This window comes from Teleopsis dalmanni, chromosome 1, assembly GCF_002237135.1.
Source record: "Teleopsis dalmanni isolate 2A chromosome 1, ASM223713v2, whole genome shotgun sequence".
Classification (NCBI taxonomy): domain Eukaryota; kingdom Metazoa; phylum Arthropoda; class Insecta; order Diptera; family Diopsidae; genus Teleopsis; species Teleopsis dalmanni.
The window spans coordinates 120642358-120656435 of record NC_051846.1 but is presented as its reverse complement, the minus strand read 5'-3'; the positions used below and the strand labels follow the sequence as shown (position 1 = coordinate 120656435).

Genomic DNA, 14078 nt, shown 5'->3' with positions numbered 1-14078 from the left:
TCTATACATTAATATTGTATTAGTCTTTAAAAGCTCTATACATTAATTTTGTATTAGTTTTAAGAATTGATTTAAAAATAAAGTTAGTATTAAGTAAACTCATCTTGCGAAGTGACTAAATATAACAAGTGGCGACGAGGAGATTCAGTTTGTGTAGTTGATTTCGGTAATAAAATAAATAACGCGTATAATAATATGTATTTATATTTCATCAATAATTGGAAAAAATTTTTGTTAACAATTGAAATGGCAGAGACGGCTGAGTTGGTGCAAAAACTATTAAAACAACAGCGAGACTGGTCCGAGAAGATGATGTTGGAACAATAAAATTTCGTGAAGTCGTTGCTGGGCGGTTCGATGGGAGCACGAACCATGACTGACGCAAAGTCCAATATATCAACACCACCACCATTTTAGCCTTTTAATAAAGAGGTTCAATCATGGAACTTGTATCTGGAGCAACTTAATCAGCATTTCGTTGCTTATTCAGTTTTAAAAGCGGAGAACTGTTTGAGTTCCTCAGAAATCTTTTTGGATAAGATAATTTATCTGACTTCACATTTGATCAACTTACAGACAAACTAACGGACCATTTTAACCACCACATGCATATTGTGGCTGCACGTTTTCAGTTTGGAAAGTGCTTAATGAAACACGAGGCCACATATAAAGACTGGGTAGTGGAACTCCGTGGTGTTGCGAGAAAGTGTAATTATATGTGTAGCGGAGAATCCCGCAACAACAGTTATGTGGATGAAATGATTAGTGATCAAATAATTCTGCACACCCCACACGATGCTGTGAGAGCCGCTGCGCTTCAAAAAACTCTGCCGACTTTAGCAGAAGTTTTACTTATTGCTGAGACGTACGAAACGACAAGCAAAACGGTTACTACAATTAAAGATCCAGAATTTGATAACAATATACCAATAAATATTTTATGTGAAAAAAGTGATAAAAAAAATATTCACACCGGAATTTTAATAAAATAACTAATAAATTTAAACGGTGTTCGGGATGTTTTGTGTGTCACACGCGAGACGAATGCAGGTATAAAAATGCAACTTGTAGTAATTGCGCGAAAATTGGTCATATGTCTCCAGTTCGTCAAACTGTAAAAAAGCAGAAACCCAACAAAAAATCTTTCAAAAACAATAGGCACACTGTTGATAATGTGCAAATTTACAGTATTGACAAAAAAAGGAGAGAGTCACAAAAACATTGCATTCCATAAAACAAAAACCGATAATGAAAACGGTATTGTGTTCTATGAAAGTGGTAAAAGTTTCGTAAAATTAAAACTTTTAAATAACATAATTACATTTCAAATAGATTCAGGTGCGTCGGTTTCAATTATAACAAAATCCACGTATAATTTTTTAAATCGTCTACAACTTATTAAAACAAATCATAGCCTATATGGATTTGGTGAAAAACAATTTCCTTTATTAGGACAAATTAATTTGAATGTGACATGTGGACAAATAGAAATAAATGTTTCTGTAATCGTTGTTGATGTCAACAGCAAAAACAATTTATTCGGTGTTGATCTTTTTAAAGCTTTTGGAATTGAAATTCATAAAATCTAAGCAATTGTAAAATTGGAAATTGAAATAATTAAAAATTATTCTGAATTTTTTAAGCTTGCTTTAGGCACTAATAAAGATTTTAAAGCATCAATAAAATTTAAATTGAATCCTATACCAAAATTTTGTAAAAGCCGCCAAGTACCGTTCGCGTTAATACCGCAGTTTAAAAAAGAAATCAATCGGTTAATAGATGCTGAAATATTAAAGCCAGTGCAATTTAGTGAAAGGGCATCACCTATCGTGTTAGCTAAAAAACCTGATGGCTCGGCTCGTATTTGCACAGATTTTAAAGCTACTATGAATCCACAAATTGATGTTGAACAATATCCATCACCTTTGCGCGTAATAAATATTCCAATCGGTCTTTTTTAGTACCAACGTCTTCCGTACGGTATTACTAGTGCGCCTGCAATTTTTCAAAGGTACTTAGAGCAATTATTAAAAAATCAAGAAAGCTGGGCAAATTTTTTAGATGAAATTATTATAACCGCTTCTAGTACCGAAGAACATATCAAACGTGTGAAAAATGTATTAATAATTTTATGTAAAAAAGAAATGTGTTTATTTTTACAAGAACAAATTGTGTATTTGGGACGTCAAATAACAGCTTCCGGCATTCTACCCGATGAATCCGGTGTAAAAGTGGTAAAAGAACTTAAAACTCCCAACAATTTAAAAGAAGATGAATCCTTCATGTGAAAAATAAATTACTATCACAATTTTAACCCAAATTATTCTCAAATGGCCGCGCCGATTAATATGTTGCGTCGTAAAGATGTATCCTTCTGCTGCTGATGCGTCGTAATACGGAATCGGTGCTGTATTATCTCACATTTTGGCCAATGGTTCTGAAAAACCAATTGCTTTTGCATCAATAACATTGGATCAGCATCAAATAAAGTATAGTCAGATAGAACAAAAAACTATTGCTATAGTTTTTCCAGTTCAATGCTTCCATCAGTATATATATGGACGAAAGTTTATTCTAGTAACTGATCACAAACTATTGGTAAGTCTTTTCCATCAAAATAAACAACTGCCAGTTCTGACTGCCAATCGCCTTCAGCAATAGGCTATTATTTTAATGGGATACTAATATGATATTTAGTATCGTAGTACTAAAGAACATGCAAATGATGATGCACTATCTCGAATGCCGCTGGGACCAGATGTGGACTTTGATAAGCAGGAGTGGTGCAATAATGTAAAAAAGATAAATTTGCCAACAAACCATAATCAAATACAAAAGCATGCGGCAAATATAAATAACCGTGTTAAAAAATTTGTCAGTGAAGGTTGGCCTATAAAGTTAAAAGATGGCGAGTTAATGCTTAGATTTACTCGTAAGCTTCAATTGACAATAGAACAGGGGTTACTTTGTCTACAGGGTAATGCCACCCGTGTAGTAATACCAAAAGCTTTACAAAAAATTGTTTTGCAACTTTTGCATGAAGGACACTGGGGCGTAATAAAAATGAAGCAATTAGCACGTCAGCATTGCTGGTGGGTCGGCATAGATAGAGATATCGAACGAAAAGCAGCAAAGTGTACTATTTGTTGCATAACTAGTGCTAGCCCCAAAAGAACATATGCATCCTGGCCGACACCTGAAGCACCATGGGTTCGCATCCATATAGACTTCGCAGGACCTGATTTCAATGCAATGTGCCTTATTTGTGTGGATGATTTTTCGCAATTTGCATATATTATTCGTTTATCTGGTACAACTTAGCTCATACAATTATAGCTTTGCAATCAATTTTCGCAATTAAAGGTTTTCCCAAATGCATAGTCTGCGATAATGGGCCGCAATTAACGTCAGAAATGTTTAGAACGTTTTGCTATAAAAATGGTGTCAAACAAATTACGACAGCTCCTTTCCATCCAGCCCCGAACGGACTCGCAGAACGTTTCGTACGCACATTTAAGGAATCGGTAAAGAAGAATATCGATGATAAACTATCAATTAATGAAACTGTGATAAAATTTCTCTCATCTTATCGGTTTTTACCTAACTCAGAAGGAAAGTCACCAGCTGAAATTTTACACGGTCGTGCTGTTCGTACACTTGTAAGCCAAATATCCGAACCTTTTGGAAATTATGCGGAAAATCTTAGTAAAAATAAATACGATCTCTATAATACTGAATATTTACGAAATTTCTCGAGTGGACTGAAATATATAAAAGGTGTTATAAAGAAACAACTAGGGAGAAAAGTATATATCGTTCAAACAGCAACTGGTTGTTATAAACACCATCAAAACCAGTTGAAGCGTTGTGAAACCAATAACCAAAATAACCAAGAAAATAATATTCAACCTGAAGAATTGACATGGCAAACAATATCATCACAAACTCTTATTCCAGAGCCTGAAAAGTCAGCTGTTAATCCTTCAAATGCATTCGAAGAACTACGTCGAGGTACGCGTCCTCGAACTCTTATACAGCGGCATCAAGCTGATAACTTTTTACAGAAAAATAAATTAATTTTATTTATTTAAATTAGAAATTGAATTATAAATTGAATTAAAAAATTTAATTGAAAATTTAAATTAATTATCTTAAGTAAATTAAAAATGTATTGTATGTAATTAATAAATTTTAGAAATTCTAAACTTATGGAGGAGAAATGTTATAACTATTATAACGATGTATATAGAGCTCTCTTTAAAAGTTCTATACATTAATATTGTATTAGTCTTTAAAAGCTCTATACATTAATATTGTATTCTTCGAAAACTAGCCCTAGAAATTGCACCCTTTTCTGCAAAAATTTACACTTGTTCCAATTAATTTTTAATTCATTTTCTGTCACCACTTTGAAAAAACACTTTATCTTTTTTATATTTTTCTCTTCGTTTGCCGAATAAACTATAATATCATCCATGTAGACCTCCAAAATAGATTAATTTATTAATTGTTGAAGCATGCAATTTATATAACGAATAAAGTTTGCCGGCAAATTACAAAATCCGAAAGGAGCAAAATTAAACTCAAACAGGCCGTCGTTTGTTACGAACGCTGTGTACTTGCGACTGTTTTCCTCAATTGGCACAAGTAAAAATGCATTTTTGATATCGAATACGCTGAAAGTCGAAGCACCTTCTAATTAATTTACTATATCTTCCATATTTGGTACCGGATATTAATCTTTAAACACTAATTTGTTGAGACGGTGACAGTCGATGCACATTCTTTTTGACCCATCTTTTTTTCTACTAACACAACTCTACTACAGAGTTATGTTAGTACCAACTCTGTACCATTTTTCATCCACTCTTCCACTTTTTTGGTGACGATTTTTTTATCACTCAACGGTAATCTGCTTGGTGCAGTATAGATTGTCTGTTCTTTCTCTAAAACGATTTTTTTTTCGATTGGGCTGCTTTTTATTTTCATTGGCTTATAATTGTTTCGTATATGTTCGATGTTATTGTCGAACTTTCGTGGAATTTCTTTAGCATTCACTGAAATATTTAATATTTCGTTCTTTTCTCGATCTGTTACAATAATAAGTGACAAAAATTTATAACGGCTGTCATCAAAAACATATCTGAAGTTTACCGCATAATCTGGTACTATTACTAAATGGTATTCTAATTTTATTTTATCCAATTCGATTTCACATAAAATTTTGCCATCTGAATTTGTTTTTGCGCCGCCGAAATCATAATTTTTCACTTGTTTTTGCACAAAATTGCTTTTAAATAAACTGTGTTTTATCAGCATTATGTCGGCACCACCATCAATTGAACACTTAAATTTTTTGTTGTCAATTCTAACCAATTTTAATTTTTCCATTTCTAAAGTATAATTTACAATTTAAACCCCTAGATTGGTTTCTAATCAATTTTTTGCGATGTGGCCTGATTTGTTACATTTAAAACATTTTTGCATTTCTGTACATTTACCCGTTTATGTTCCTTTGAGCCACAGTTGTAGCAAATCTCCTTCGTCACTTCATTATTTTTCCCGTACTTTTCATTCATCGGTTTCATTTTACTCATGCGTTCGTAAATATATATTTGCTCTTTTAACTCCAAATAATTCTTCGCAGCATATAACATCATTTTATTTTTTGGCCTTCCTTTGATTCCGTCAACAATATATTGAATCACCGATTTTTGTTCCACTGATCCAGTTGCACCGATGTTTCGTATGTGTAAAATATATTCATGAGCGCTTTCACTGTCTTTTTTTTCCTTTCTCGTAGTTGGTTATGAACTTATATGCTTGAATAAGTATGTGCTTTAATTTTTTGTTCTTAGTGTTTACAAGAAAATTTTGCTACTTTGGTTATCGTATTTGTTGCAAACACTAATTTTTGTGTGTCCGACCATTTATATGCAGCTGCCAATTCTTCTAGATTTTTGAACCATTTTTCTATTGACATCCCTGCTTCGCCATTAAAACATGGAATCATATCCTCTCCATTTGTACTCGAATTTGACTTTTCATTTGTAAACTTAGCCGTTAGAAACGTATTAAATCCGTTAACTCTGTATTAGCCATAGTGATCGTATCGTTGGATTTGTTCTTGCTGCTACTGTTTATGTCATTTTCGCTATGTTGTTACTTATGATGTTACTTAAAGCTTCCGAAGTTTTTGTTTCGATTTCTATTCGTTCCTATGCTTTTTTTTTTTTTTTTTTCAAAAGAAGGGTTGGGAAGTAGTCTCCGCGTCACTGCATCCTCGAGGATTATTGTGACATACCCACTTCAGTTCCATAGACGAGTAGCAGTTAAGAATGTCAGTATGTCCTTTGGAGAGATGTTGCCTACTTCCGTTATAAGCGGATAGGCAATGGATAAGTAGCGAAGTCTAAGTCTTGCAAGACTATCACAGTGACACAATATGTGTTCTGCTGTTTCCTCTTCTTCGTAACAAAGTCTACAGCTGCCGTCTCCAGTAATACCTAGATTCAATAAATGTTTTTTAACTCCGCAGTGTCCAGTTAGAAAACCTGTGACAAGTCGGATGCCACTTCTGTTCAGCATAAGTAGCTCCCTAGTTCTGGCTTTTGATTGAAACGGCATGGATTCTTTTGCTTGTCTGCAGTTAATTGTATTATCCCAATCATTCTGAGCTGCTCTTTCCAGCCATTCATTAGTTTTAAGTTTGAAAAAGCTCCACGAAGGACCGCAGAATGGTTGTGGCCCAATATAGTATAAGGCCGCCCCTTTTCTCGCTAGTTCATCTGCTTTTTCGTTTCCTCTGTTCCTTTCAGCAAGGTCTTTGAGAAGTAGAAGGCATTCCCACACTATTTTTGAGGTTACTCGAGGTGAGCGTAGTGCCAGGAGTGCCGATTTACTGTCAGAAAAGATATATATGTTTTTTCCCGTGACGGGTTTACCTTTATATACCCTGAGACATAATTCAATTGCGTGTACTTCAGCGTGAAAAACTGAGTTTTCTTTACTCATACTCGCAAATATTTCCTCTTTAGGTCTTACTCCATATACTCCCGCCCCCACTCCTTCCATCGTTTTGGAGCCATCCGTGTACCACAGATGGTAGTCTCCAGCGAATGGAGGTATGTTCCGTTCCCATTCATTTCTGTCTGGTATTAGTATTAGGAACTTTTGGTGAAAGTTGAATTTAGGTAAGCAAATGTCAGATATGGTGATATTTAGTCCTTCCTCTCTTTGCATTTCCCTACCTAACAGGGAGTTATCGAGTAGTCTTGTTGATTGATTGCTAGTCAACTGTAGCTTGGCCATAAAAGTCATTGCTTCCTTTTTGACTAGTAGGTGAAGTGGGGGGTGCCCCAATGCAACCTCTAGGGCTGCTGTCGGGGTAGTTCTCATCGCTCCACTTGTCATTATGCAGGCTAATCTCTGCAGCTTACGAAGTTTATCTATTACAGTCTTCTGTTGTGCTTTTTTGTACCAGATAGCTGACCCATAAGTTACAATTGGTCTGGCAATAGATGTGTACATTCAAGAGCTGAGTTTTGGATTAAAGCCCCAGTGCTTACCAATGAGGTTTCTGCTGGTCCATAATGCCTCTCTGGCTCTTCGTATAACATTGTCTACATGAGAATTCCACGTCAACTTCTCATCCAGAATCATTCCCAGGTATTTTACTTGGGTAACGGATGATAGCTCTTCTCCATTTAGGAATGGGTAATTGGAAAGTACTCTTTTCCTTTTCTTTGTGAAGACTACCAGACTTGTTTTCTTAGGATTTACATTTAATCCTACTTCACTGCACCATCTACTAACGATGTTCAGGGCTTGCTGGAGTCGATATGAGATCATGCCTTCATAGTTACCCCTGACAAGTATGACTATATCATCAGCATAGCTTTGTCCCTCGAAATGTTTGGCACTGAGTCGATGCAAAAGCTCGTCCACTGCAATTGTCAGGAGTGGGGATAATACACCCCCTTGTGGGCATCCTTTTGCAGTATGTGCTTTTATTTCGGCATTGCCGAGAGTGGATCTAACCACCCTATTTCTTAGGACATTGCTTATCTATGTGCGTGTCGTATTATCGACTCCTCTGTCATGGAGGCATCTTTCGATATGTGAGTGATCACTATTGTCAAACGCTCCCTCAATATCAAGAAAGCAACCTACTGCAAATCCTTTGCAGTCTACAGACTCCTGTATTTTATTAGTAAGACTGAGTAATGCATGTGTGGTTGATTTATTTTGTTGGTAGGCATGCTGGTTGGCGTGGAATGGATTTATAGATAAATACTCTTCCCTTATATGTCTTTCCACTGTCTTCTCCATTGTTTTTAGAAGAAATAAAGTCAAACTTATAGGCCTATGGGATTTAGGAACTTCGCTAGGTTGACCTCCTCCTTTAGGTATGTATTTGACAATTGCTTCCTTTCAATTAGTGGGAATGATTCCCATCGCCAGCCCAGCTCTAAATGTATTAATTAGGTAGGGCATGAGGTGCGTTAGTCCCTTTTGTAGGAGTGCTGGAAATATTCCGTCACTTCAGGGGTTTTGAAAGGAGAGCATGAGTTGATCGCCCATTTAATTTCACCTTCAGTAAAGATTTTACGAGCAGTCTTCCAGTCATTGTTTCTGGGCCTTTTGGACACCAGGGAACTGAGCTGGAAATTTGAATGGTCGTAAATTGTAGATCCCGGAAAGTGTACTTCTGTTAGAAGTATAAGTGACTTTTTGCAATCATTGGTATACAGACCACCAGGTCGTTTCAGAAGCCCAATGGGATTACTGTGGCTTTTCGAGATGACCCTGTGGATTTTAGAGCTTCGGCTTAAGTTTTGAATCTCTGAGCAGAAGCTTCTCCATGATTCTCTTTTTGCCTTACTAATTTCTTTATTGTAGGCGGTGAGGGCATTTTTATAATTGTCCCATTCACCGTTGATTGTTGCTTTGTTGAAGAGTCTCCGGGATTTGATTTTTAGCTTGGCTAACGTTTTATTCCACCATGGTGCATTTCTGTTACCGGTCTTATTTTTCATCAGACAGGCTCCATGGTAGGCATTTATAATAGTTGTGTTTAAGGCAGCATAAGCTATTTCTAAGTCATGAATGTTTTTTATCGTATGTTTATTATTGCCTTCAGTTCGTCGGTATATAGATCCCACTCTGTGGCCCTAGGCACCCTATACGATTCCCTTACTTTCATATTTAGATCAATATCAAATCTTATCTGAGGATGATTAGACATGGATGTTTCTGCTGAAACATTCCAGTTTTTGATAAAATGTTTTATAAATTGTGTAGCTAGGGTGATGTCTAGTACCTCTTCCCTGATTCTGTTTATAAAAGTGGACATATTGCCCATATTCAAAATATTTAGGTTGTTACCTGTAATAAATTCAAATAGATACTCACCTCTTTTATTAATATTTGTGCACATAAATAATAGCTGCTACCTGGTCCTTGTTGGTGTGCTGTGGAATAATGAAAGCATTAATATCATCCCGTACCACAATACAAGCACGGGGTCGACTATGACTGACATGGTCGTACAGTAACATACCTTTTAGTCCCTTTATCTGGTTCTCATATACATATGGCTTCTGGATAAAGGCTAGGTCAATCTTTTCAGATAGAAGTACTGTGTCAACACCGCCGTAGCAGCTTTGGTGTGTTAAAGATTCACCTGCAGGTACCTCATTATTTTTATTTGTATCGTCCCTTGCCGTTACGCATCCACTTGGGCAATTTTGTCCCATGAGTGGGTGCTTCCTGTCGAGGGGATCTGGAAGCTGGTTTCTTTGGCCCTTGCTTCTGGTCCTTTACATTAGAGACCGGTGTACTACCATGCTGTTTTGAGGTGTTGGGTCCGACATCAGTTCGGGTGCTGTCCTGTATAACCTTTACCGTCTCATTTGGCTTATCTGCCTGTGCTTTTGAGATACTGGGTCTATCGTCTGGATGCGGCCTTTTGGATGGAGGCACCTGTTGTTTGACATCATTGGGTTTCTCGTTCGTAAATGGCCTTTTAGTCGTCAGTTTCTTCACCCGTACGTGAATTTGTGTGAAGTTCAGGTACAGCTTCCCTGCCTGACCGACTATCCAATTTTTGGATTTTTCATCCACCGAGATCGTAATGGTTTCTCCACCATTCTTGTCTTTCTCAGTCCTAAGAATCCTCCACGATGACGTGCAAATGCCACCATTTTGTTTCTCCAAGCGGCACATCAAAATTTCCGGTGGAAGCACATCAGAGGGGGGAATAAATGTGATGCACACATAGGTTTTGGGCATCTCTTCGCCCTGAAACACTTTGAGAATAGCATCCGGAAATGGTTTGAGTTTTGGGACACAGGTGGTCAGCCAGTTCCTCGTTTCACCATTGCAGCATGTTAATGAGAGCCATCCGTCTCTGTTAACACTGGTGATGAAACCGTAGACACTATTGTGTTTGGGAACATTGTCAATTTCTTCCAGGAGCTTCGATTTTATCAACTCCATTTGGTCACCAGTGAGATTCACCTCCGGATATTTCTCATGGGCGATAGCCACTTTGCAAGCATTGGCTACATCCCTGTAAGATGGATTCGGTTTTAGCTGGTTTCCGGTAGAGCTAGATGTTTGTTGAGTGGCTTTTGGCTTTTTGGGCTGCGGGCGTTGTGTTTCTTCGGGAGATGTGTTATTAGATCTGCACCTTTTGCTGGTACTGGGTCTGTCACTTTCTCCTTCTGCTGCCAAGGAAGCTTTGTAGAGAGAGTATCGCTCTCTCTCTTTCTGCTTCGCAGTCTCTAAATCCAATCCATCCCTAATCATGGCCTTGATGCGTCTTTTCTGAGCCCCGGTGAAGTATTCCGCTTTCTTCCTGGTCTCTATGTTGCCGTCACCTGAGTTCACCATGCTCTGGGTGTTAGCATTAGATATGATGTAGTTTATCGTCTGTTTAAATTTTTGTTTGTATTTAGATTCTTATCAGCTTACAGACCCGAACAATTAAACGCATTTATTTAAAAATGTTGCAAATATTTCGTTCTTTATTTAAGAACTTCATCAGTGCTATATAATAACAAACATTAATTTAAAGATAAAATACTAACATCAAAATATATATACCTTATTTTTTATAAAATGCAGTAATTTTTCTGTTCCACAATAGTCATTAGCAATTAAAATTGAATTAACAAATAAAAATAAAAAATTAAAACAATTAAAATTCACACATTAAAAATTAATACATAATTTTTTGGACATAAATAACGAGCATAACAAAACTAAAAGTTTTTTAATATTAATATTCCGCCAAAAATAATAATAATAACAAACGTTCTCTTTTTATCTCTTATTACTCAATAAGAAGAAACTCAACAGCTGACTTTTATTTTCTTTTATCTCTTATTTTTGATTAGGTTGTATTTATTCAATAAATTAGAGTAAAGTGTGCTAAAATTATCCGTGTCTCTCTTGTAGTTTACTACCTGTTCATTATTTAATATGATGTGAATAACTTCACTCATTAATCTTTTATGATAATTATTTTCAATTTCCGGTTTATTACTTCATCAAAGTTAAAGCTATGTCCTTTAGAAATAGAATGTTCAGAAAGAGCTGTTTTTTCCCATCATCTTTATGTTTACACTTACTTTTGTGTTCACCAACTCTTTTTGCCAATCTTTGTTTGGTTGTTCCTATATAAGCTCTATTGCAATCATTACAATTGATCCTATAAATAAGATTTGACAAAGTTTCTTTCTTTTCTTTGTCTTTAATCTTTGAGAATAAATTTCCTGTTGTTTTCAAGTTGTAAAGTACAATATCAATTATTTCTTCTTGTTTAAATAATTTTGAAATTTTTTGTGAGAGTCCCGGTATATTAGGGAACTTACATCTAGGTTTATTGTTATTGACATTGTCAACTGTATTTTTTGACGTTTTTGTGCATTTATAGGACAGAAAGATTTTATTTATAAAATACTTAGGATAATTATTATTCATAAGTATCTGTCTAATTTGTTTCTTATTATCATCCATAAACTTGTCATCACTGAGACTTGTAACTCTGCTAATTAAGTTTCTAACCGTATTAATTTTTTGGTGAATTGGGTGGTCTGATAGAAAATTAAGTAACCTTCCCGATGATGTAGGTTTCATATACCAGTTTGTAATAACTTTATTATTGTCCGATTTTATCACCATTATATCTAAAAACGGTATTGTTCCATTGCATTCAATCTCATACGTGAATTGAATACTCGGATTTATATTATTAAAAATCTCTACTGTCTTCTCTACCTCTTCTTTTGGTATTGCAAAAAGAGTATCTTCTAGATAATACATTTCCAATTTTACTTCATATGGTAATTTTTCCAAAACATTTGATATGATAATTTCCATAATGAAATTAGACGCAACGCCATCGTGGTCACCTGTGTCCATAGGACTCTGGGTGCCAATCACCGGAGAGGTGTTCCCACCGCTTGATACCATTGGTCTCTGAGCAGATGGGTTCAGATCATCCAGATCCTGAATCTTGAGAGATGCTTCAAGCCTCTTTTCAAGATTTCCTCCAAACTTCGTTGGCGAACGGAGTAGAGCTTCTTCCTCTGACTCTGTAATTATATTATTAATAGGTATATTTAGATTATTTTCCATATATAGTGTTTAATATAAGGGAAAGAACAGTCACCCAAAGCAGAGCCCCATACTTTGAGAAGGCATTAATTAAAACAGGAGAGTGCCCGGTATCCTGAGTTCATTACTATAAGACTGGATGCACCCCTCCAGTCAAGCATCCTCGGCGTAACAGTCTACCTCAGATTTGGGGGTTTTTATAGCTACATATAACTTGATAGCTACATATATTAAAACAATAATTACTAGAAATACGTACCCAGGAAGTTTTCTCTTCCCAGCCCGACAATCAGCAGTCCACCCTTGGCAGAGACATGACCATATCAAGAGCTTCCCATCAGCCTGAGAGATTGTCGTACTTACCCTTACGAGTCTGGCAGATAAGCTGGAACTTAGTGGACGGTCTTTACCGCCACCTACTCCCTGAGACGCTAGAGTATTGTTTAGCCATTCAGACTTTGCCAGCTTGCAAAAACAAAGAGCCTATCTACAAACTAACTACTACAAAGACTACAAAGTTACAAACTACAAACTACAAACAACAAATTAACTACAAATTTATAACTAATTACTACCACTACAAACATAGATTACAAAACAACACATTCTACCTTAACCTACTGGTAGATCTTGGTTGCACTTCTTGCTCTAATCTCAATCAATATTCCAGTCGGTGACATCAGTGATAACACTGACTGAAATATTGATCAGAATAGCTCAAGTTGTATCTAAGCCCCTACACCACGACAAGGTGCCTACCACGTAGAGGTTCCTATGCTTTACTGTTGCTTTCCTTTTCGTTGCGCATTATTTTTTTCTCGCTGTTGTTTTTCAAGTTCTTTCTATACTGCTCTTGTCAACATTTTTCCGCAGTCTTCTACATTTATGTCTTCATTTCAAATTTTTAACCTTTCTCTGCAACTGTAACACCTTTTATTGTTGTGTGTGTAGCACTTTTCAACTGTTTCAACTACTTTTTTCCACACCACCGCAACAGTTTTTGTTTTTGCAATTCCTTTCTTTCTCCTGCTTTATATCAAATTTAATTATTGAACATCCCGGACGAGCCCCCAAATGTAGGAATGTTTATTTAATTGACAAACTAAAAAGTATGAATGTTTAATAGACAAGTTAAAATGTATGAATGTAATAGTGTTAAACGTCTTCTTGAACGCGCACTTCATTTTCGACTGCCTCGCTTCCTTCTTGTACCTTCTGCTTGTTGGTTTTTCCTAGCGTTGCCATATCTTACCCTTCCTGCCTACATCTTTCCGTTCAAAATCGGTCGTACAAGTTTGGACCATGATGAGATCCCTGGCCGCACAAGAACTTCAGTTACTGAAGAAAACATTGAATCGGCGAAGCAGATCGTGTTGAAAAATCGTTGTGAACCGATTAAAGAGATTGCAGTGTTATTGGGCATCTCATATGAATCGGCTGAACACATTTTAACT

General features: G+C 36.1%; 1 protein-coding gene across 1 annotated transcript; it reads left to right on the top strand.

Annotated features, from left to right (window-relative positions):
• Positions 1 to 2144: 2144 nt before the first annotated feature.
• Positions 2145 to 5351, top strand: LOC119665796 (uncharacterized protein K02A2.6-like). Its single transcript, XM_038075042.1, has 4 exons — positions 2145 to 2234; positions 2698 to 3310; positions 3364 to 4011; positions 5317 to 5351. Exons 1-4 carry the CDS (start codon positions 2145 to 2147, stop codon positions 5349 to 5351), a joined length of 1386 nt encoding a protein of 461 aa, XP_037930970.1.
• The last annotated feature ends 8727 nt before the right edge of the window (positions 5352 to 14078 follow it).